The following is a 20,389-nucleotide window of genomic DNA, read 5'->3' on the forward strand; positions in this document are numbered from 1 at the left end:
GCCAATCCGAGCGTGCAGTCGCAGACTTTCCTTTTTTAGCTTTTGATCAGAATGGAGCAAAAAAGCTTTATGATGAGCTTAAGCTTGGCTCCGACCCCAGAACACTTCTTGGGTCTTTGTTTATGCAATACAGTTGAGGCTCCGCTGGAAAATCAGCGCAGCACGCAGCAGTGAGTTTTCAGGCCATGTTTCAGCCAGGTGTCACATTAAGTCGGGGCTGTTTTCACCGCTTCCTTGTATGGATTGTATAACACTGACATACTGACCCACTTAACCAGCTAAGCAGCGTCTGTGTTTGCAACTATTGTGTTGTTTAATTTACTGGATATTGGCACAAACTGTTCCCCAAAGGATAGCAAAGTACTCAACAAAACCCTTGTATTCGGAGGTGGCGCTATAATTATCTACGGTCTGGTTTTCCTCTTCCAGAGCCTGAAATACAGCATATAACACAAAGACTTGGCTAAAGTTAATTACAGTGATGCCTACGGTGGAAACTGTGGCTTGTTTTGTGGCTGATTATGTGGTGTGTGTATGTGCGCGCGCGTGTGCGTGCGTGCGTTTGTAGAAGTTCGACTGACATCACCTGACAAACTGTAAATGAAGCAAGGTGAGACATCTTTCTGGTATGCACGCCAATCAGCCAGATGCAATCAAATGTGTGGAAACGTTGATAAAAGTGCCAAGAGTTATTCTACTATTTCCACTTTGGGAATATATCTGGCGAGGCAGCAGCTTTCTCCTCAGATGTAGGTAGTCTTTACAGTTTCATTTGTCTTTCTTCTTCCAGGGTTGGACATAGAGGCAGCCCGAAAAGAGGAGGAGCGCATCATGCTGAGAGATGCTCGGCAATGGCTGAACAGCGGTCAGATTCAAGACACCCGGCACGCCAAGTCGGGAGGAACGGCGCTCCATGTAGCCGCCGCCAAAGGATACGTGGAGGTTTTAAAGTAAGCATCGCTGCATGTAGCAACCTGCAGCACGACGCTGGTTCATCGGGTGCATCCAGAGGAGCACTAGGGGACGGAGTTGGGTTATGACAGCGGTCGTAACACAAGATTTCCCAGAGTAGTTGCGTCTTATCATTTCGCTTTGTTTTGACATGGTTTCTGTGGGTTGTTAATACACTTTGCGCCGCGTGAGCATCGGAGCGGCAGCAACTCGTTCCTCGGCTCCGGGATGGCAGCCAGAACGCCGCTGCCTGTGGTTCTTCGAGGTCCTGTGTGACACCGAGCTGTCGGTTTGCGCTTCATCCAGCTTTAGCAGTACAATTGAAATAAAACACACAATTTGCAAAGTTTAAAAAGGAAGTTTTCACAGAGTTCCTCGCAAAACAGTTGTATCCCTTAAACTTCGTCACATGTGTTCTTACAACAACCACAAATGTCAATGTTTTAGGGTATTTTATGTGATAGACAAACCCACAGTGGACCTAAATTTGTTTCTTGTATTTGTATTTAACCCCTTTTTACTCCAAATAAAGATCTGGATATGCCAGAGAGGTCGGGGATCAAATTGTGGAGAAACTTAAATCAGGATAAAAACGCATTCAACACTGCAAAAACTCAAAATTTTACCAAGTATTTTTTGGTCTAGTTTCATGTGCAAATATCTCAGAGCTTTTGAAATAAGACAAAATTAACAACTTAAAAATAACTTGACTAATCTATAGAAACTTGTATTCTGCTGGCAGATTTTCTTACTTGTAAGATGTTTTCCCAAAATTATAAGGAGAATCATCTACCAGTGAAACTAGTTCATTTTTATTAATACCAAGTAATTATTGACTTGTATCTTGCATAAAAGTTGCTTAATATTTTTACAGTGAAGATCAATTACAGTGCAGTTTTGCGTCACAAACGATTCCACTTAAATATTTTGCTGCTTGTGATCATTAACTACTTTTGCAGGGCAGAGATTTTTGTTAATCTGACTCGACGTTGTGTCGTTCTTGGCAGCTGCATAAAGGATCGGTTATCAACATTCACTAATTCACACACACTCTTTCTGTCTCCCAGGCTTTTAATCCAAGCAGGTTATGACGTAAATATTAAGGACTATGATGGCTGGACGCCTCTCCACGCAGCGGCGCACTGGGGAAAAGAAGAGGCGTGTCGAATACTCGTGGAGAATCTGTGCAACATGGAGCTTGTTAATAAAATGGTGGGTATTGGAAGCTTGTTGTTACTCACGCAGTGTTTCTGCAGTGCTTGACTTATTTTTACCTCTTTCCCTTTAGGGCCAGACTGCTTTTGATGTAGCTGATGAAGATGTTCTGGGATATTTAGAAGAGCTACAAAAGAAACAAAACCTGGTGAGTCACTGACTGGATAATTCGTTCAAGCTTAATGAGTTTGGACGAGCTTCTGAGACCGATTGTCATGCTTCTTGTCTTTATTCCAGCTGATGAGGGAGAAGAAGGATTCTAAGAAGTCTCCTTTGATTGAGGTGACAACCACAGGGGACAACAACCAATCACTGAAACCACTCAAAAGGTAGATGGGGGGGATTTAACCTGAGGGGGGGGGAATAAATCTGTGCAAATATTTACATGAAAGGATCACATTTCTGCTCTAATCTCTGCTTCAGCAAAGAAACGCTGCTTCTGGAGCCGGAAAAGACCGCGCCGCGCATCGAGACCTTAGAACCGGAGAAGGTGGACGAAGAAGAGGAGGGGAAGAAGGACGAATCGAGCTGCTCGAGTGAGGAGGAGGAGGAGGAAGATTCAGAGTCTGAAACTGAAGCAGGTGATTTTCACAAAAACGTGAATTAAGAGATTTTGCTGAATACTTGTCATTATGACGTGGCTGAAAATATTCTTTACTACTCCAAAGACAAGAGCAAGCCTCCAGCAGCGGTGACCAGCAGCACGACGACGACAACGACCCCGGCCGCCGTCAGCACGTCGTCTCCGACGAGTCCAACAAATCAGGTGACGACGCCCACTTCACCAGTTAAGAAGGTAAAACCTCTCGGATGAATTTCTTATTAAAACAGTTTAGTCTTTGAGATTTCGTTAAATAAACCCTTTAAGGAAGCCCAGAGTTGCAGCTCAGGCATGATCCAACGGTCATCCTGCTGGTTTAAGGGGGTGATTTCTTATTCAAGGCACTGTGTGTGAATGCAGGTGGTCAGAATTGAACACAGTGCTGATATTAATTCACTCTTTAACTGAAATCAGTTAAATAAGTTGTAGTTTTTTTTTCTTTCTTTGGCTCTTAAACAAAAAGGAATTCCCATTCGAAATGACTTGTTGGAAAATTTGGATCTATAAAAGCTCCAGATTTTAGCTGTAGATTTTATTTTCCTTGATCAATTGTGTTGTGGCCACTTTTGGATCTGCTGCCCTCTGCTGGCAAAAAGACTCAACTCCTCTTCTAGCATTACTTGAGCATGGCAAAATGTAATCTGCTGTGGCTGCTTGTGTGACTAGGGGAAAGCAACTGAACTGTCTTTGGATGGCCAGATGCTGCTGACTGAATCAAAAGCTGTGTGGAAAAGTTTAAATCGACACAGGAAGTGTTGAACTCGGTCACTGAGTTGAACTCATCCTGTCTGCTTTAGTAGTTCTGCTTTCTTAAACTTCCAGACCTTATTTAAAGCCTGGTTCTTACACACCACACCTGATTGACAATTGAGCATTTTTCATACCGATCCACTGCAATTATTTCACCTGATCGGCACCAGTAGTTCGGCACCAGGCGGTGCGACTCGGCTTTGAAGTCCTCACGCACAAAGTGTGTCTCTTTTGCTTCTGCTTCTGTCTTATTTTCTTTTTCAACCTTTCTGTCTTCCTCCCTGTCCGTCCCGTTTTATCATCCTCGGCTCTTGCCGCGGTCGTCTTTTAGTTTGATTACATTACACCTCTCATGCCTTTGGCGGAGCCAGGCTGTCCTGCATTGTGGCGTCAAGGTTTGCGCAAAACTGGCATTTCTCTTGTGCCCAAAAAACCCATGGTGAGGCATTGGTGTGCACCAGAGTTGTTGTCTCATCCTACATGCACTTGTGCACTCTCACGAAGCACTAAAGTCTCCCCTAACTCCCCACCTGTTCCAGGTGATGTAGGATTTTTCCACTTTCTGGGGTTGGCCTGTTAAAGAATTTTGCGCAGCAGTAAATTGTGATGTCTTCAGGGGACAGCAGCTTTTGACCTGCAGATGCCACATTGTCAATCACTTCCAGCTTTCCATTATGTTTTCACTTACAAATGATGTAAATATTTGTACAACTGTGTAAAAACAGAATTCTTTTGACTTATATTTAACCATGGCTTCTACCCTAGTGGAAAAATCCAACAAGTGATTGAACTTCCCTTTCACTCATCAACATTACATGGTGCTTTTTTTCCACTTGTAATCAACAAATGCACTGCTAATATTTTTTTTTAAGTTGTGTTTGTGTGTTTCCTGTGTTTTCAACTGCTTTCATCCTCTGACGGAGGTTAAAATAGTATGGAATCAGTTTTGTTTGCTAAAACCTTAGATCGAAGCCAAATCGTAAAGATGATGGGAAGATCTCTTTTCTTCTTGGGGTTTTATCCTTAATAACATAAAGTATAAAGTGTTTTGCGTAAGTAATTGTTCCTCTTCAGCTTTTCACATTTTGTCACATTACTATGACAAACTAAAATGCATTTTCTTACACTTTTATATGTTATGACCGAGAAAATTGCATATTAAAGTGAAAAAAGAAGCATGATGATTCAAGATGTTTTTTTTTTTTTAATTACCCCAAAAATAAAGTGTGTATTCAGCTGATTTACACTGAAAAGTGTGGAGAAAATTCAGTGTAATCAGTATCCTAAATAGTGGTAAGCTGACTGTGGTTTTATCTCTCCACAAATCATGTCTCCATGGAAGAGTGGCAAGAAAGATCAATTATTGAAAAAGGTTCAATTAGTCAAATTGTGCATTTGCTTGGTGATGGCAGCATCATGCTACATGAGTTAGCATGGCTAGGGAAACTGACTGGAGCTGATGGTAATTCAAAGCCATCCTTGGGTAGAGGTTCCCTTTCTAACCTAATGACTTGGATGAAAGTATTTCCATGTTAAAATGGCCCAGTCAAAGTAAAGAGCTGTCTTAAGTCTTAGGTTGCTCTCTGTGCAGTCAGATTTGTATTGGTCTGACACAATAAAATACATAATGTTTGTATGTAACCTGACAAAATGGGAAGAGGTGCAAGGAGATAAATATACTTATAAATTAATCAGCAAGCGTTTGACGTGATCCCGCTTTGTTGCTTACTAAAATTACTAAGAATGTAGCTGTAGTCATGAGCATAAATGTGTATTTCAGTGTTATCTAAGCTGCTGCATCACCCTTTCGTTCTCCAGGTCGTTCAGCCTGCCGCAAAGGTCTCAGCCAAAGTGGAGGAGGACAGGAAGGACGAATCTCCGGCTTCGTGGCGTCTGGGTTTGAGGAAGACGGGCAGCTACGGCGCTCTCTCTGAGATCACAGCCACAAAGGAAGCTCAGAGGGAAAAGGACACTACAGGCGTGATGCGTTCAGCCTCCAGCCCTCGCCTCACCTCATCCCTGGACAACAAAGAAAAAGAAAAGGTCAGCAGCGACAAGTTAGACGATTTGTTTTTTCAGTCCAGCGTTCTGTTTCTACTGCGAGCAGAAAATACTTTCATACTTATTTTGTCAGACACATAATTTTGTAGATGTGTAATTCAGCCTTTATCATTCCTTGCAAAATTATCGGTACACACTAACGTTCTGGAATGGCTTTTCTTTTAATTTTATCCCATAAATAGACCAAATTTTGTGAAAATTGTCTCCAAACAAGTGTTAATTAGCCTGGTCGTATCACAGGGTACTGCCTTTTCTATTAATGTTTTTTTTTTTTTTTTAAAAAGATACTTTTACTTAATTTTGTCTCATGTTTAAAACAATAAATTCTTGTTTTACATTGCTAACGGAATTCTTGCTTGTTACAGGAGAAAGACAAAGGAACCCGGCTTGCGTACGTGGCCCCGACCATCCCCAGGAGACTTGCCAGTACTTCAGACATCGACGAGAAGGAAAACAGGTGAAGTCCTGGAGCAGAGTAGCGACTCTGTGCAAAAAAAATAAAATAAAAATAAAGTCACATAATTTAATGTGCTAATGCTTTGATTATAGAAGTTAGTAGAAGCAAATGATGAGGTAAAGAAATGGATGGGTACTAAAAGAGCTTGTGGCTCCCCAGGGACTCCACAGCTCTGATACGTAGCGGCTCTTACACCCGGCGACGCTGGGACGACGACCTGAAGAACAGCGAAGGAAGCTCCTCCACCAACCGGACCTCCAGCTACCAGCGCAGGTTAGCTCCTGCTAAACCTCCATCCCTCCCCTCAGCGTCTGCTCTCTTCCTTTAGATCTGACCTGCTGCAATCACCACTAGTTGCTTTTCATAGTGAGATCAGCCGATATGTATGTACATGCTTTTATTTGTAGCCTCTCTACCCCGGCCACAGTGTGTTGCATGACTGTGCCTGTTCTGTCAAGCCACAGTTAAAATGCACCACTTTTTTAAATTTTAACAAGCCCAGCTACTGTTTGTTGCATCAGATAAATCATATTCCTGTTTGTGACACATGAGCATAGACTAAAGCTGCATTCATATCCCGACAAGTTATGGCTTTAAGCCATCTATTAAAAACAGCTTCAATCTGGAAACTTTTTCTGTCTCCCTACCGAAAATATAATAAGAAAATAAAGCAGGAAGTAAAGTTATTTTATTCCCAGATGTCATTAAGTTTTGTGTTGCTATGAATGCAGCAGCAGTGTGTCAAAGCTTCATAGACTTAAACATGTTTTGTGTGTTTTATATGTAAATGTTTGTCCGTGTTTGTGTGTGTGTGCGCACCTCCACTGCTAACTCTCTTGGCCACCTGCGTGCCGACACACTAGCACATCCCATACGCTAGCACTGGGGCGGAGCGGCAGCACGCGGGACGTGCCAGCCAAGTCTTCGTCAACCTCCAGCTTGGATCCTAACACCTGTAATACTAAACCCTGGCAGCCACCCTCCTCCCACTACCCGTCCTACAGCATTTACCGCAGGTACACCGCTGCCTCCACACCCAGCTGTCCTTTCTGTCCGCCTCTCTGCTCCGCTGGATGTTTTCTGTCTTCCCTCGGTTTATGCGGCAACGTCTCATACTCTGACTTTTAGATTATATTGTTCAGCTCTCTGAAGTTTAAGCACAAGGATTTTTGTTTGTCTAAATACTTTAAATGCAGGAGAAATACAAAACAAAAACCCTGAACTTCTCAACATCTTGCCTTCAAACTACAATACATGCTGTCAAAAATTTTGGAAATAAATTCCAGATTGTGTTTATGACCATTCATTATAATACCCCTAAATATAAAAGCAATACTTAAAAAAATAAAAAATAAATTTCCAGCTTTTTTTTTTTTTAACAGGAAAACTTATAGGACTTTAAATGACTGGTCTGAGTTGATAGAAATATTAATGGAACTAAATTAAGACAATTTTGGGGGGGGAAAAAACTACTGAAGGCTGGAAAAGTTTTGATTCCATTTGCAGAATCTCACCTTCCAGCTAAAGTGACAGTTTGATTTAAAATTACAGCATGTTGGTGTACTGTGAAGAGTCTATAATAAGACTTGAAAATGATTGTTTTCAAGTCTGAACTACATTATAAACAAAAATGAGCTAAAATTTCATCTGTAGATGTTCAAAGCTGATCAGCTCATGTAAGTTGCAGCTGTAAATTAACTAGGAGGTTTTTAGCTCCACTTATCTTTTCCTTCCACTTTACAAATATTAACTATTTGGTTTATCACATAAAATCCTGCTAAAATACTTTTGACGCTTATTGTAATTTAAGACAATGTGGGGGGAATAGCCGGGTATGGATATTTATTTTTACAAAGCACTGTAAATGCATTTTGAAAATAAGAAATGAAAATAACTGATCTGCAATGTTCCTCCCTAATCAGTGGAGATCTTTGCTAATCTGAGTCATCTCAGCCCTCCAAGCACAAACTCTCCTCAGTCTTGATCTGACCTGTTCTCTTGCTCATAACATTAAAGAACAAACAGCAATAAAATCTTACCAGCAGTCCTATAATAAGGACCTCTAAGTAACGCAGATGCGGCCGATGTTGGGTTTTTCCCTTAAGAGGCATCAGCTGCTCTGACTTTATTTGCAGGTCTCACTGACTCTCAGCTGTTTCCTGGGGAATCGGTGAACATCCTAAACTCATCAGATTTATGTGGCGTATCGGCTTCAATCTACCCTCAGCAAAGGAGCAGGACAGAGATGACACACGGGGATAAAAGAGCTGGCTTAACAAAAGCAGACCGGTTCACTTATGTAACATCTGTGTCCCTTCAGTGGCTCTTTTGGCAGAAGACACGAGGACCTGAGCTCCTCCACAACCCCCACCACCACCACCTCGTCTGTTACCTCGCCCACTGGCCACCGCGGCCTCCTCTCCAGCCTGGGGTCCTCTTCCACCCGAACCGGCTCCACCAGTCTCACCAGCAGGTAAACTTCTTCCACCTGTGGTCAGTCGGAGCTTACAGAGACAAACTATTCAGTTTTGGTAAAATGCTCGCTGTGGTAACAGGTACTGGTCAGAGGAGAGTGCAGAGAGGGAAAAGGAGAAGGAAAAGGACTCAGCTGCAGTTATCCCCACTATAAACACTGGCTCTACCACAACCACCACGTCTACCACTACCGCCATATCCACCACTACCGCCCTCACTGGCATTGGCACCGGCCCGGAACGACGCAGGTAAAACTCGCTTCCCTTTTAATCCTGGTCTGCAGCTCTGTTGTTCTGAAAAATGTGTCTAAAATAGCTTCACCAGGAAGTGTTTTCACAGCAAACTAGACGCTTTCAGTTTAAGAATCTTCCTCTGTAGTTTCCTTTTCCACACACGCTGAGGGAGAGAGTCTGCTTTAGCAGAGCGGCTCGCTGAAACGAGCCACCTGTCTGTGTGGGAGCAGGTCCACAGTCTGGACCGCTCCAGCTGCTTCCCCATATAAGGACTGGGCTGAAGGCCGAGGGTCATTGGTATCGCTGTGTGGCCAACAGGAGCACGCTGCCAACCGCAACGCTTTGTTGTTTCTGTTTGTTCTTTTGCAGATGAGTTTGAGTTTTAAACTGGGAATACTTGCTTGTTTTTTCCCCCCCCCTCCATTCAGAATTTTTTGTCATGTGTCTAATTGTTGGTGATATGGACTTAGAATTTAATCTCAATACTAAGTCGTACAACTGAAGGTAACATAGTTACTTGATTATGCTATAAAATGGCACTATGTGGCTGGAAAAAAACATAATACTGGTGCTTTAAGAAAGCTTGGAGATTTCTGCCAACATTACACAAGAATTCAACATTAATATATGTACATTACTTAAAAAATTTTCCTGGTTTGATTTTTTTTTTTTTTTTCTGCAGCAGTTCAGGTGCATTTCTGCTCTCAAAAGATCAGCTGTAGCTTTCTCAAGTTCAATTTCTAGGTTTATTTTGACATAATGTACAAAGAAAAATAAGCTGGATCACATTTCTGATTAAATGCCAGGAAAAAAAATATTCTGGAAAAAATATACATCTATAATACTTTCGAGCAAGATGACAGGGACAATCATTTTACTTTCATTCTGCAGAGAGTCGCCTCACATAAGAGTTACGTTTAAAATGTTTTTGTTTTGTGTTTTTTCCTGCATCAGGTCGTACCTGACACCGGTGCGAGACGAGGAGTCCGAGTCTAAGAGGAAAGCTCGATCCAGACAGGCCCGGCAGTCGAGGCGCTCCACACAGGTCAGTCAGTCAGTAATGCTTATGTACTCCATCTTATTACTTAACCAGATGGAAGTGTCTTTTTTTTTTCAATGTTAAAATTCATCGGGAGCAGAGTTTTTATCATTAAAATGAACCTAAGCCGTTGTGTGTTGCATCGGGGTTTAAAGTTGCGACTTTTCTTTGCTGCTGCAGGACTGAAACAGTTTTTAGTGGCATTTTTCTAAAGAGAAAATGTCCCTTGTTTTTCCCAGGGTGTGACTCTTACTGACCTACAAGAGGCTGAAAAAACAATTGGCAGGACTCGTCCCCAAAAGACCCGCGAAGAGGAGAAGGAGGAGAAAGAGAAGCAAGACAAGGAGAAGCAGCAGGAGGAGAAGAAGGAGACGGAGACCAAGGAGGATGATTACCGATCGAAGTACCGGAGCTTTGAAGAGGTACCTGCTTCACCTCGGTCATCACTCTCCTGAGATGGATGACTGTAATTAACACATTTTTAATTTCTTCTCTTCACGCCTTGTTTTTCCCGCAGCGTTATCGGCCTTCCTCCTCCTCCTCTTCCATTTCCACCGTCAGCACTGCCTCCACTGCCCCCTACTCCAGCTCTTCGTTGTCCTCTGGGTCCAGCGCCCTCAACCGGCCCAACAGTCTGACGGGGATCACCTCATCTTACAGCAGGTCCTCTCGAGACACAGAAAAAGGTCGGTCCTCTTCAAAGTCACTGAATTAAATAAGAGCTGCACTGTTTGAGGCAAAGATATGTAGATGAAAACCTGTGGGGAAGAAGTGAGATACTACTTGGTATCATTTCTGAAACAACCATAGCTTCTCATAATCAACGTAAACACTATTTTTGTGAATTCATCTTTGTTTTATTTCCTATATTTCAGAAGAACAATGATTGTCTTCTATTCTATTATACTTGGAGTCTTCTAGGATATTTGATATACAATAAGTACATAATGTCACTGTTTAAAAAAAGCTAATGTAAGTTGATTTCTTTTGATTTTTAGAAAAAAATAAGTTTTTAGTTCACCTGAATCCACAGTCTATGGTTTAGTTTGTTGCAGCCCAAGTCTTTTCTAGCATCTGTATTTAAATATTCAATATATTTTCATACAGTAATTATAAAATGAAACCATACAGATAAATATTTTTATGTTGTGCTTTAAAATGCAGATGTGTTTCTGTTTTATTTTCAGACGCTCTGAATGCCTCAGCTGCCTTTAGAGGAACTTTTTAAGGAAATCTAGATGTTTGGTGTATCAATAAATTTAGTGAATAGTTCAATAAACTTTGTTGACGACACACACTTCATATTGAAAATTATTCTAAAATGTCAAAATTCCAACAAATTGCCAGATTAATACATACACTTAGAGGTGAAATATTGAGATCTTAAAGGTTTATTTTTGATGTGAAGAAATGTAAAATTTATTTTCCGGTGACAGAATTGGACAAGAAGGACGAGGAGAAGGAAGGGGAGGACAAGTCTCAGCCCCGCTCCATACGGGATCGCAGGCGGCCCCGGGAGAAGAGACGTTCCACTGGGGTCTCCTACTTGCTTCAAGACGTAAGACTTTTTTTATTATTATTATTTTTACACTCTGCAGGCCAGGACACTTGATGTTCTGATGGTGAGACCCAAGACGACCGCTTTCTCTGATTTTTAAATTCCAGGGTGGAGTTGATGACCCTGAGCAGCAGTCAGACTCGGAGGAGGGCAGCACCAGGGGAGAGCCACAGGTGACTAACCTCACACACACCAAGGGCCAAAAGTAGAACTTCATCCTGTCAGTCGGATCAAAGTAGTCCTGCTTTTTCTCCCTTTGATTTTTGCTCTTTGGCTTCTATTCTTTATTCTTGTCTTTTCCTTTAAATATTTTGTTAATCGTTTGTCACTCAGTTGACCTTAGGAATCAAACACACTGTGGTAGCTTCAGTTTTAGGTGTGTTTGGAATGAAAATACTTTGAACTTTAGTAAAATTTTAAGTTGTTTTTTTAAAAATTAGTTATGATTCACTAATGATGCAACATAAGGCTGAAAATGCAGCTTTTTCAAACTCATTAGTTTCTGGGTGAGCTTCCTGTTTGGTAGAGAGAGAGAGACGGACAGTTGTTGTTTGAAGTCAGCCATCAGGGAGAAGTGGAGGAACTCCAGCTGCTAGCCGTCACTTACGATGGGTGGAGCTGCAGCAGAACTACCAGAGGAAATGAGTGTTTATCTCTGGATACAGCAAGACCTTTAGGTCACGGCTTCTCCAGCTACTAACAGAGAGCTGAAAAGTAGCAAATATTATTTCATTTATTGCTCCTAAATAACTGTACGTAGGCTGATTAGGTGAGACAAATCTACTTTTCAGTTCTTTTATATTGACACTTCTTTTGTTTGTTTCCTCACAGAGTGACAGATTGTCCAGGTAAGTTGCAGCATCACCATGTTTTGAATGCTGTTGCTCGACTGCAATATTGAGTTGCTAATGTCACCTGTTTTTATTGATCTATTTGCAGAAATGAGAGCAGTTCATATTTAGATGGCAACGATGCTCTTTTTAGCCGTAGTTATGGTGAGAGTCGAAGGCCGTACTCCAGCCGACTGGATAGAGACGACGCCACCGACTACAAAAAGGTAAGCATCCACTTTCAGCTTTCTTTTGTGTCTGAAAAACGAGACATTAACGGCATGAGAAACTGAAAGTGCGGATGTTATTCTGGTCTCCTTCCCATGTAAGACACAGAACTTTTTACATCTTGCTGTCTGAGATTCTTTTAGTGAATATTTAAGTCATGGGGAAAAATCAGATGAACCTTCTTTAAGGTACTTCTTTTGTATGTGTACCTATCAGATCTGGTTTTTCTATTTTTTTATTTTTATCTAACTTAAACATACAGAGTACAAATATATGAACAAAATGAAAGAAACACTTTAAATGGTTTAAGAAAAGGAGGCCAAGCTCATACAGAATATTTACATCTAGTTCCTTCTCAAATATTTTTTTACAAGCTGTTTTATTTTGTGTGCTCAGTTTTTCCACATGCAGCTTTTCCTTTTTGCCTTCACCTTGTTCTTTTAAATAAATGTCAACATGGATTGACGTCTGTTTTTGATTTAAATTTCACCCCAGGTAGTGTCCAGATCATTTTTACCTTATAATCCTGGCAGTGAACAAGGGTGTGCCATCATTTTCCATAATAGGCTCCAAATGTCAGTCCATTAAATGCATCAAATGAAAAGTTGAATTGAATTAATCTAAATAAATGGTGAAGACTTGCTCGGCATTAAACGTGTTTTGACGTTAGTTTTTTTTCTCAGCTCTATGAACAGATCTTAGCTGAGAACGAGAAGCTGAAGGCCCAGTTACGCGACACTGACCAGGAGCTGACAGACTTGAAGTTACAGTTAGAGAAAGCTACACAGGTATGCACACTTGCACTGCTCATCTTTTTTTTTTTTTTTTTTTTAACACAGTTTTGGAAAGGCAACTAAAGTTTGATGATGTGTTTTTAACGCAGAGGCAGGAACGCTACGCTGACCGATCCCAGCTTGAGATGGAGAAAAGGGTAATGGCAGAACGACTCCACCAAGCCACCTCCATCTCACTCCTCTGTTACATAACCATCAACTAAAACCAGATCCTTTGTGTTTCCTGTGTGTTTTAAGACTAAGTTATTGTTGAAATAAAACGATATTTGAAACATCCCAGTAACACTGCTAATGGGTTTATGTCTGAAGGTAACAAGCAGGCCCTCTTACCAACTGGGTGGTGGTATGATCTTACCCTGACTTTTTATAACGGCCTGCTCTCTGCTGCTGCCTGTAGGCTCACTTTGTGCTGTGGTAGCTGGCATCAGTCAGGCTCTCCACCCAGAACACTACACTTTGCTTTTTTTTTTTTTTTTTACTATCTCTCCTTTTTCCACTTGTATTTTAACATTAGTGGCAGTGTGTGGTCACCATCTCTGAGTGTTTTTAACATGTGGAAGTGGATTTATCCAATTTTATGCTGGAAAAAAAGAAACATTAGCAGACCCTGTGCATGTGTTTTCATGCTTTTAAATACCAGTTAGTTTGATTAGTTCATACCCAGCCAATCTGTGTTCTTAATCCTCCATTTTAAATCCACTTAATGAAGCCGAAGTTAATTATCCGAATAAACAGTCGAGTCTTTCAGTCGTTGAGGCAGCCTGACCGTCTGCCTGTAGAAAGTTGACTTCAGTTTCAGTCACTTACTGTTTAGGTGTGAGCTGGCTGTTGCTTGAACACCCCTCACAGGACATGCGAGTGAAGTGTGTGTGTGTGTGTGTGTGTGTGATCACCCAACACCATCTGCCACCATCATTTAATCTGTCTGCATTTTTATTTTATTTTTTCTAATTCAGTGTTAACCCGCCTCTTATGTCCCAACAGGAAAGAAGAGCTCTAGAAAGGAAGATTTCTGAGATGGAGGAGGAACTCAAGGTACCAAAAGTTGCATGCATAAATTCACGTTATTTGTTACAGAAGGGGTTTGTCCTCCTAAGTTTTGAATTTGGTAATTAGAGATGCACTAATTAGCCTTTCAAAATAATACAGAACAGCGTTACTATGATACATGTTCAGTGTTTCCTGTTACCTGCTGAAACTCTTCCAGCCTGAGTGAACAGCTGACGTATCTGTTCAAACTTTAGTTTTTAAATAGTTTTCTAGATGTCTGTGCTTCTTTTGACTTTATTTTTGAACACCACAGTAATACTTGGAACATAAAATTGGCTATTTTATCAGTAACCAAAAGAGTTTCTTGGGTAAGGCTCGTTTTTATTTTTTTCAGTTTCCCAGTCGACCTAAAATTGACCGGTTCCGATCACCGATCAATTTGTTTTACTGTGCTGTATTAAAACCCAGGTCTTGCCCGATGGTTCTGGTTTTTGTCCAGTTTTTGAAATTGCCAGTTTGTTGATGCATTTACTGAAGTGGGTGTTGTCAATCTTGATGCACATACTAAATTTATTTTTCAGTTTTTGACCTGCCAGCTGCTGGTCAAAGCCGTAGACTTCAGCTCAGATCACTGACCGATTGGTGCCTCACTAGAAACAAAACACGTTTGTGTCTTTGAGAAATTTCAATTAAAGTAATTCAATTAAAGTGAAACTTGATGTACATTAATTCCATACAACGACTCATCTCAAGTATTTAATCCTGTCTTAATATTTTAGTTAGAAAAGCAAAACATAACCAATAAACTTTTGATTTTTGGAGTTGTTGTTTTTTGTTTTGTTTTTTTTTGCTGAATTTTGGCTAACATCCTAAATTGTTCCTGTTTTTTCCTTCCACTATACTCTCTTGTAAAATTCATAAAGCTAGGAAGACACAAAGGTCTGTTGCTAAATAAGCTGACTGTCCATGGTTCTATATCCACGGAGAATTAAAAACAAAAAGCAAAAGTTGAGTTCATTTTTTATTTTTTTGGGAAAATGAATTGAAGGAAGAGGGAGGATTAAAATATGTCTTAGTTCTGGTAAGTGTGTTGTCCTGTCAGTTTGAGGAGAGGATGTTGATCTTATCAGTGTCACTTTACCCTCCTATCTGCAAGCTTCATGCTGAAACGGAAAGCTCTAAATCATTCCTGTTTTCCAAATCTGTCCCATTTTCTAATAATCTTCCTCTCCCGTTGTCCCTTTTTTTCCTCCTCCTCCTCCCGTCTTATCTCGATTTATTTATTAATCCTCTCTCTGTTGATTTTTGGTCTTAAAACACATTTCTCTTCTTCTTCTGCCACTCTTACCCTCTGTCTCCTCCCCTTTTGTCTCTCCTCCACCCCGCCCTCCCTTCAGAACCTCCCCCAGGTAAAGCAGGTTCAGGCCCTGCGTCAAGTTAAGGAGCGGCTGCAGGCTGAGAACCGGGCGCTGGCCCGCGTTGTGGCCAAGCTCTCCCAGTCGGCCTGCAGCCAGCTGCCCACCGGCGACCTCTAGGCCTCGTCTGTCTGTCCACCATCTCCTCCCTCTGTCTTCTTCTTCCTCCTTTTTGCCTTCTTTCTTCTCATGCTCCATTTGTGCTCTGCCCCGCACCCGTAGACAGGCAGGTGTCCAGCCGCCACACTCCGACTGTTTTCTCCTCCTCTGCCTCCCCAGAGCTTTTGGTTTTCAGATTGGGGAGGCCGTTTGCCTTTTCCAGCAGGACACTCTCCTTTTACAGTCCGCTACTGTCGGTGGGCTTTCAGAAAACTACTGCTTAACAAGCTATAGTAATAACATGCTAATAAGATACTTGGAGAAAAGCGAAGGTGAGTTTTTGTTTTTTTTTTACGTATTTGAAAGCGCTGTAAAGGAAAGTGTCCTTTTGTGGTTTCTAGTTTGATGCTTTCCTCAGAGGTAGCTCAGTAAATCAGTTTGACTTGTTCTGGTTTTATTGCATGAAGCAGCTACCGGTGGCATCACTTTGATTTGACCCAAAGGGTCACAGACTGAACTTTAAATGGGACGTTAAATATTCACACCGCTTGAATTTTTCACATTTTGCAACATCAGAGAATTTCATTGGGACTTAAAACACGAAGAAGTGCTTAACTGTAAAGTAGAAGAAAAAAATAATGGTTTTAAAATAAACTAAACTTGAATAAAAGCGTAGAGGGGCTTTGCCATGTGACTTTTCTGTTTGCAACACAGAAGCAGCTTTATAAGTTTGCATCACTTTCAACTTAAAATCCCAGTAAAATTCTTTGACAATTGTGACTGAAATGCAACAAAATGTGGAAAAGTGAAAGCGGTATCAATACTTTTGCAACTCTTAGTTTCGTTGTGCATTTCTTAAAAATAAAATAAAATCTAAGCTAATTGTGAATGTTTTTAATGCTCAGGGGAAACTTGGGAACTTTATTCAATATACTAACGCTGCTCTAACTTAGAAAGCAAATTATTTTCATAAGCACACAGCAAACCCAACAGAGTGGAAGTCGGGATATAGTTTGAACATTTCTTCATAACATGGAGGTTATTAAACCGCTCTATTTTAAAATGTTTTCGTTTGAACTGTCCTAAGGTTTTAGATTCTAATGTAAAAACTTGTTGGAAAACTTTTATGCGCACCTGAAATTTTGTCATCTTGAATTAAAAGAATGATTGAACGAACGGGGGAATAAGTTAGAATCTCCATTAAAATCCACTGAAAGACCCGAAAGCACTATTGAGACAAAATCTGAATGAAATGTAGTTTTTAAAATGCTGCCCGTTTCCACTGGATTTGTGATCCAGATCGGATATTTGGAGCCCAGAATTACATGACGGGTTTGTTACACCACACATCCAAATCTGTTTATGATTCTCAGTCATCACCTATTTAACGCTGCATCTTGTTCCACTTACTGTGGAGCTCCGTCAGTCCACATGCTGTAGCAGTCGGGTCTGTGGCCGGTTCTGTGCTCCTGAGCTGAAGTTAATTTGAGGAAGGAAAACTTCCCCTCCTTGCTGTGTGTGATTTCCCGGCCGCTGGCCGCTCAGATTCTGCATGGCTTTCTGAGGATCTCTGGCCTGTGGTGTGTTCGCCCTTTACTTTTCTCCCCTTTGACTCGGATCAAAGTCGTTATTCCTGTTTTACTTTCCGTCAAACAAACAGTGAGATGCTGTGTGACTCCTGAGGTTGCTTTGTTCAGGCTGCTGGTAATGCACTGCCCAGCAGCCTGACCGGTCGAACGACGTGTCGAGACTCGTCTAAGCTCTCTCTCTTTCTCTCTCGCCCCTGCCTCCCCGTCTTCCCCGTTCTTCCCTTTCAGATGCTCCCAGACTTGAAAGCAGACAACCAGAGACTAAAGGACGAGAACGGAGCGCTCATTCGAGTCATTAGCAAGCTTTCCAAGTAGAAACCAACCCCCCTGCCCTGCCCTGCCCCACCCGGTCTTCTGCACCCGCTAGTCCCCCATGGCAGCGACTAATGGAATTGCACATTTAGATATTAATTGCAACAGACATCAGAGACGAGACTCCTCCTTTTGCTTTCAGTTCCTCCCGCCTCTCCCTTTTTGCTCCTTCATCACCATCACCACCGCTGCAGCATCCATCCATCTGTTCATCCATCCATCCGTTCATCCATCCTCCTCGGCTGTGGTTCTCCTGATTGGTGTGGCTGCTGCTCTGACAGAAGTGCTGAGTTTACAGAGCAAAAAGGAAGGAAGTGTTGTGTGAGAGCGATGTGGGCGGGGAAGCCTGAAAACCATTTAACCAATAAGCCTTAGTTGTACATAAAAAGAAAAAAAAAACACACACTTGCATTGATCTCCTCTCTCGGCTATCACTGAAGAACAGATATTATCCTTCACCTAATTTTTACTTGTGCCACATTCTTTGTTTTTTTGTTTTTTTTTGCTTCCTTTTCCTCTAAACGTGTTGTGTGCTGTGCGGCTCCCACCTTCACTCCTCCATCTTTTTTTTCTTTTTAAGAGCTACTTCTGCCTACATCTGCTCCCTGCGGCTCCCGTCTCACCTAATTTGTCCTGGTTATTTGTTTTCCTCCCCTCTCTTAAGCACACACCTCCGCCCCTCCCCCCGCCCTCGTCCTCCAAGAGGGAAACATTTGAATTCTCGCGGATCTGGTGGAGTTTAAGCTTTCACTGTATGTGCAATACGCATTTCTTTCTTTTTTTGTTTTCAAAAATGCTTTAATGAGTCCATCACAAGTAGGATTTTCACTCCTGACGCTTCAATCTCTCTCTTTCTTCTCCTTTTTTTCTTTTTATTTTTAGTTTGTAGTCGGTTTATACTCTGTATTTCTCACTTTGTTTTAGCAGGTACTGAGTGATTCTGTATATACCTGTATGTATTTTGTTTGAGAGCAGCACATGGCATGCGTTTATGGATCCCGTCTGTTACTATTAAAGCATACAAATCCCAGAGGACAAGGAGGTGTGTTTTAATTACTTTCCTTTTATAGTTTAAGGACATTGGACACAGTAGAGCGTCTCTCTGAAACGGGACGGCATCTTTTTTTTTTTTTTATCTATTTTTTTTTTTTTTTTTTTGGTTCACATAATAGTGAAATCTAAAGAGTAATCGCTTCACTACATTTCACTTTCATTGTATTCAGTATCTTGGACGAGTGCTGTTAATTTTGTTTTCCATTCTTTTTGAAAAGCTGTAGTATTATAGGCAAGGTATTGTCACTAAAATAAAATGTTTGAAAAAATAAACTGATATCTTAGATCTTTCTAACCCAGTCCTTTCTACAATGTCTACATGCACTGTCGATGCCATGTGAGGAGTCTTGTGGGGTTGAAGCGAAACTCCACCACCATCAGCTGTTCCACTCAACATTTTATGCATTTCAGTGGCCTTTTAAGGAAGTTTTAGTCCAATAAGTTTAAAGAAGGATCACTGCAGATGGACTGATGGCTGTCTGCTCTGGCATAGGCTTTTTATTTTCCCCCTTTTTTTTTTCTGTCATCTTGTAAAATAGGTGTGTGGCTTAATACATGCAAGCTGTGCTGTGACTACCAACCACTGAAGAGTTCATTAAAAATAAACTTGTACATTGGAAAGTTCCTGTGTCTTATTTCCTTCATGTTTGTTCATTGTTCAGCGATTTAAGTCAAACCTAAGCACTGCAGTGCTTTCCAAAAATGTTAATGCCTTTTGCACATTTTACATTTTGTGGTGCAACAAAAAAAAATTTGTATTCTGTACAGTTTATGATAAACCAAGATGGTGGATTAAAAGTGTAAAGCACAAATGCAACTGAAAAGACTGGTATGATGCAATGTAGAGTTAAATTGTTAGAATGGCCAAGTCAAAGCCCAGACCTAGATTGTGAAACTTGACTAAGCTGAATCAAGTTTTAAAATCTAGGTCTGGGCTTTGACTTGGGCATTCTATTTGGTGTACATGTGGCAGTCCTATACTCTTAAGACCTTAAAGCATTTTTGTATCTAAAATTAAGCAAACGTGGATATGAAGGACTTAATGGAGTCTTTCTTATGGAAGTAACAACTTCTCTTTCAGTATGTTGGTTATTTAATAAGCTGATGTGAAACAAAAATGTTTGCTTGTATTTTTTCTTTTTTTTTTTTTTGCCCTTGTCTTTTAAATTTTTTTTTAATTGTTTGTAGGATGTTATACTTAAGGAACCTGGGAAGGTGGCAGTATTACTCCTTAAAATCTCTTGGGCAAAAAGATGTTGCATTCAGGGAAAAGAAGCTTCCTCATGATTTATGCAAGAGATGATTTGAACTAATATATATATATATATATATATATATATATATATATATATAAAAAATGCGTGTTTAATTTGATATATAAATAACTTTCCCCTCTCGGGTCAAAGGTTATGTCTTCTCTCCACTTAATGGAGGGAACTTTTTTTTTTCTTGATAAATATTCAGTTGGTAATACAATTTTTTTTTTTTTTTTTGGTACTTATCAGTTATTACAAAATTAGCATAAATGAATTAGAATCCTAATGTCATATCGCCGGTTTCAGTATCATGCTGCTATGCCGTGTTACACCAGTAGGTGGTGTACTTTCTATGCACTTCAGTAGACGTAGTTTGATTTTTGTGCTCTATGCAGCTTGTAAATATGATCTGAATACTGAAACAGACTGTTGACATCCTGTCTCCAAACAGAAAACTAAAGCTTAGACTCGGCTCTATTTGGT

The 20,389-nt window shown here is 40.8% G+C and overlaps 1 protein-coding gene across 6 annotated transcripts in view; it reads left to right on the forward strand.

Annotated features, from left to right (window-relative positions):
• The window catches only part of ppp1r12a (protein phosphatase 1, regulatory subunit 12A), a 44,933-nt gene extending 25,659 nt beyond the window's left edge, over positions 1-19,274 (forward strand). Inside the window, exons 4-27 of one of the 6 annotated variants that reach the window (XM_008400438.2) lie at positions 791-950; positions 2,019-2,163; positions 2,240-2,314; positions 2,404-2,495; positions 2,590-2,747; positions 2,835-2,962; positions 5,336-5,560; positions 5,944-6,035; positions 6,195-6,308; positions 6,899-7,051; positions 8,356-8,508; positions 8,591-8,758; positions 9,698-9,788; positions 10,022-10,204; positions 10,300-10,468; positions 11,219-11,340; positions 11,448-11,513; positions 12,172-12,188; positions 12,280-12,397; positions 13,082-13,186; positions 13,282-13,329; positions 14,177-14,227; positions 15,580-15,591; positions 17,514-19,274. In XM_008400438.2, the coding sequence (XP_008398660.2) occupies positions 791-950; positions 2,019-2,163; positions 2,240-2,314; positions 2,404-2,495; positions 2,590-2,747; positions 2,835-2,962; positions 5,336-5,560; positions 5,944-6,035; positions 6,195-6,308; positions 6,899-7,051; positions 8,356-8,508; positions 8,591-8,758; positions 9,698-9,788; positions 10,022-10,204; positions 10,300-10,468; positions 11,219-11,340; positions 11,448-11,513; positions 12,172-12,188; positions 12,280-12,397; positions 13,082-13,186; positions 13,282-13,329; positions 14,177-14,227; positions 15,580-15,591; positions 17,514-17,600 (2,732 nt within the window). In that variant the 3' untranslated portion in view covers positions 17,601-19,274. Of the gene's footprint in view, positions 1-790; positions 951-2,018; positions 2,164-2,239; positions 2,315-2,403; positions 2,496-2,589; positions 2,748-2,834; positions 2,963-5,335; positions 5,561-5,943; positions 6,036-6,194; positions 6,309-6,898; positions 7,052-8,355; positions 8,509-8,590; positions 8,759-9,697; positions 9,789-10,021; positions 10,205-10,299; positions 10,469-11,218; positions 11,341-11,447; positions 11,514-12,171; positions 12,189-12,279; positions 12,398-13,081; positions 13,187-13,281; positions 13,330-13,501; positions 14,043-14,176; positions 14,228-15,579; positions 15,824-17,513 lie in introns of those variants that run through there. The other 5 variants (XM_017302854.1, XM_008400445.2, XM_008400439.2 and 2 more) reach the window with 5 other exon arrangements.
• Positions 19,275-20,389: the final 1,115 nt, after the last annotated feature.

Source organism: Poecilia reticulata, linkage group LG23, assembly GCF_000633615.1.
Source record: "Poecilia reticulata strain Guanapo linkage group LG23, Guppy_female_1.0+MT, whole genome shotgun sequence".
Classification (NCBI taxonomy): domain Eukaryota; kingdom Metazoa; phylum Chordata; class Actinopteri; order Cyprinodontiformes; family Poeciliidae; genus Poecilia; species Poecilia reticulata.